Genomic DNA, 3,327 nt, shown 5'->3' with positions numbered 1-3,327 from the left:
TCACATGGATAGTAACATGCTAAGTTCACATCTACTTTCCTCAAAAATGACTTATTTATTCTCTTTTCCATTCCCCACATCTCTTTAACGTAATGGGTTTCAAGCTCTGTATACCCTAAGAAATATATTTAGAACATACATGTACACAGAAATGCAAGGAACACAAATATCACCAATACCATGTATCCCTTTTACACATTAAGAACTCTACCATTGTCTCTTCTCGTTCTCTAATGCAGACTGCAATGAATACAGCCACAGCATCACTTGGTATATGTGAGCTTTTCCTCACAGGACAGTAACCACCTGGGGGTGGAGGGCAAGCAGGTAACAATTGAATGCACCTCCCCTATCAGTGGACTTGGGGAGGGGCATGCATGCAGAGGGTGGAGGAAAGGAGAGATCAGGACGGGAGGAGGGAGGGAACCACAGGAGGGATACAAAGTGACTAAAGTGTAATTAATAAAGAATTAAAAAAACAATTAAATGCAAAGCACCAGGCCTTGCTCCATCAGTGAGCTTAGAAGACCACAGTCCACTACAGCCATCTCTTACCATTCTGTAGTCATCCTCCACATGGCCACACATCCCACGTCCATATCATCTCCTTAAAACATTGGAAAGTGTAACAAAAGTGCTCTTTTCTGTGCAGAAGCTACTACAGGCAGGGTACTGTGCTAGACCATGGAATGTGCTGACACATGGGTCAGGCATGACTCCTGGTATCATGAAGTTCACAATCTCCCCAAGCCAGGCAGTGTGTAAGTATCTTATCCTCCTTGTGAACTCTTTTGTCATCCTCTCCAACTTACTCCACCCCCCTCACTTTCACTTCCCTGCTCTAACCGTTCTGGTCTGCACATGGATCCCAGAGAAGGCTATACTCTTTCCTAGAGTGATTGTCATCACATTCTATGCGGCATGTCTTTTCCTCATCATCTCACAAAATCCTCTCAGCCTTCAAGAACAAGCTCAAGCGCATACTCTACAGCGCCAGATTGCTCTCTGGACGTCTGTGGCTCACGCCTGCCTCTCTGACAGCCCTTATCACACTGCACTGGGGTCACTTTGAAGATGGCAGTCTTCTGCAGACCACAGTTTCTCTGGACCTATGGCTTCCTGTTCACAAAATCAAAGAATATATGCAATAATTTTACATGAGCCTATGACACTGACTGCTGCTATTTTGAAAACAGAATACTTGTAAATAAGCAGTTTTCTTTTTTCAAAGTCTGATATATACCTGTTTTTCTTCATTAGGAGTCTGCGAGGCAGACTTCAGGGTCTGAATTAGGATATGATCAAATGAATATTTTTTTCCACGCACAAACTTTAGTTTATTCCCGCTCAAAAGACCAACTACAATCAAATGAGGTGAACAAAAGCTCATGATTTTATTTTATCTTCATAATCAAATCACCTTAGAACTGAATCACTTGGCCCTTTCTCGTCTTATCGCCACCCAGTTCAAAATGCTTGCATCTCTCAAGAGCCAGCATTCTCTTAGATCTGCAGTTGGGCTCAACACACTCAAGTCTCAGCACAAGCTTCTTTGTAGTTTTAGCCTTTTTGTGGAAAACAGGCTTAGTTTGCCCACCATAGCTACTCTGTTTCCTGTCGTAACGCCACTTTCCCTGGGCATACAAAGAATCCTTGCCCTTCTTGTACTGTGTCACTTTGTGGGGCTGGTGCTTGCCACATTTCTTGCAGAATGTCCAGTGGGTCTTAGGAACATTCACCATTTTCACGGGAGTGATAGCAGCTCACAAACTCAAGTGAATATTCTTAATTATAGCAATTACCTTGGCAAGAAAAGGCATTTCAAACTCAATATGAGGTAGCACTCTCCTCAAAGGCCATGAAATTGCCCCAGGCCTGGAGTCTTTTGGTTTGGGAGCTAAGCTGTTGGATACGACTAACCTACTCGTCATCTCCGCCTCCCCTCTTCAAATGATCCAGGAGGTTTTGCTGGGTGGACCGACCTTCTTAAGAAAGCAACTACTAAGCAAGGTTTAAGCAGGTCAGTGATGTGTGAAAGTAACACGGGAGGGCTTCTGTGAGGTTCCCTGCCCACTTTACCTTTCACTGTTTCCAGAAATAGTCCAAATACCTACACTGAGGTAAATTTGTGGTGGGAGCCTCTCACTATCAAATGTTTTTATCCTTCTTCTGCTCTGACTGGGGTTCGAATCTGCAATGTTATGGGCTCTGAGACTATCAAGTAACTGAGCACTCTCCTACAGTCTCAGATTCTTCCTGTGCAAAATATAAATAGGCTGACAGGCCAGTGGAAGAGCAAGCATGAATGTCTACGCATACTCAGCTTGCATGAGGACCTGGCACCAAGCTCATGCGCATTAGCACTAAGAACACAGCTCTTCTCTCCAACTCCAGGCCCCTTGGACTGCACAACAATATTCATCTTGGAGCATGAATCTAGGCCTTTTACTCTCTTCAAATTCTTCCATATCCTAGGACAGCAAATCCCCAAACCATATCAGGAATACCTGATGAGAGGGAAAATCTCGGGCCCTGCTCCAGGCTTTCTGACACAGACTGTGGGGTGGAGCCCGACAGCATGAGGTTCCTAAGCCTTCTGTTTGACAACCGCTGCCCTAGGAACGAAGTCCAGTAGTCCCTATCTGGATCAGTTTCTGCTGAGCGATTTCCGTCCACTCACCTTTCAAACTCCTCCAAGGAGACTGTGTCTCCCAACCCGCCACTTGGCTTTCCCAACGAGCCTTTCCTCTTCTACACTTCTCCTCAATTAAAGTCCCCTGTTTTCTTAAATCCTCTCCTGCTGATCTTAGCCTTTGGGGTTCTTTTCTTCTCTAATTCCAATTATTCTGAATACTAGCTTGGGTGATAATCTTCACAGATCACTAACAAGCTGTCCCTGGCACACAGACAGTACATATTAACTCCACTGAAGGGCAACTCACATTAAAACCAAGGGAAGAACCACAGAAACGCTGAGATCCGAGCTGCAGAAGATCAGATCTCTGTAAAAGACCCACCCACACCTTTCTTACACAGGAGGATTAGTCGCTGCTTTTCCCGCATGGCACCAATCAGCCACGGCAAGTTTCAATCTTCATTTGCTTTATCCATTCCAAATAGATTCGTGTAACACTTTCAAATTCATAAGCACCGATTCAAGTGCATAATGGTTATGTAACTTTCCATGTTTACATCCTCTCCTAATAGGAAACAAAGCCTGAAGAGAACCGTCCTTTTAAGCTGCTGCCCTGAAGGTTACTTTGTCAAAGAACATTCTGAATATTGTAGATGAGCCCCTAAATGTTTCGTTTCTCCTGGAAATTGCTT

General features: G+C 44.3%; 1 protein-coding gene across 1 annotated transcript; it reads right to left on the bottom strand.

Moving 5' to 3' along the window:
* Nucleotides 1-600: 600 nt before the first annotated feature.
* Nucleotides 601-2,656, bottom strand: LOC129678291 (60S ribosomal protein L36a-like). The gene has a single exon (XM_055609034.1). The coding sequence runs from the start codon at nucleotides 1,740-1,742 to the stop codon at nucleotides 1,422-1,424; it is 321 nt and encodes a 106-aa protein (XP_055465009.1). The 5' UTR covers nucleotides 1,743-2,656; the 3' UTR covers nucleotides 601-1,421.
* Nucleotides 2,657-3,327: the final 671 nt, after the last annotated feature.

Source organism: Psammomys obesus, unplaced genomic scaffold (genome assembly GCF_907164565.1).
Source record: "Psammomys obesus unplaced genomic scaffold, mPsaObe1.curated_primary_1811, whole genome shotgun sequence".
Taxonomy (NCBI): Eukaryota; Metazoa; Chordata; class Mammalia; order Rodentia; family Muridae; genus Psammomys; species Psammomys obesus.
The sequence above is the reverse complement of the archived record's forward strand: the minus strand, read 5'-3'. Positions and strand labels throughout refer to the sequence as shown.

What these genes read in the sequence shown, in the direction of transcription:
- LOC129678291 (XM_055609034.1), bottom strand. Translation starts at nt 1,742, where the DNA reads ATGGTGAATGTTCCTAAGACCCACTGGACATTCTGCAAGAAATGTGGC.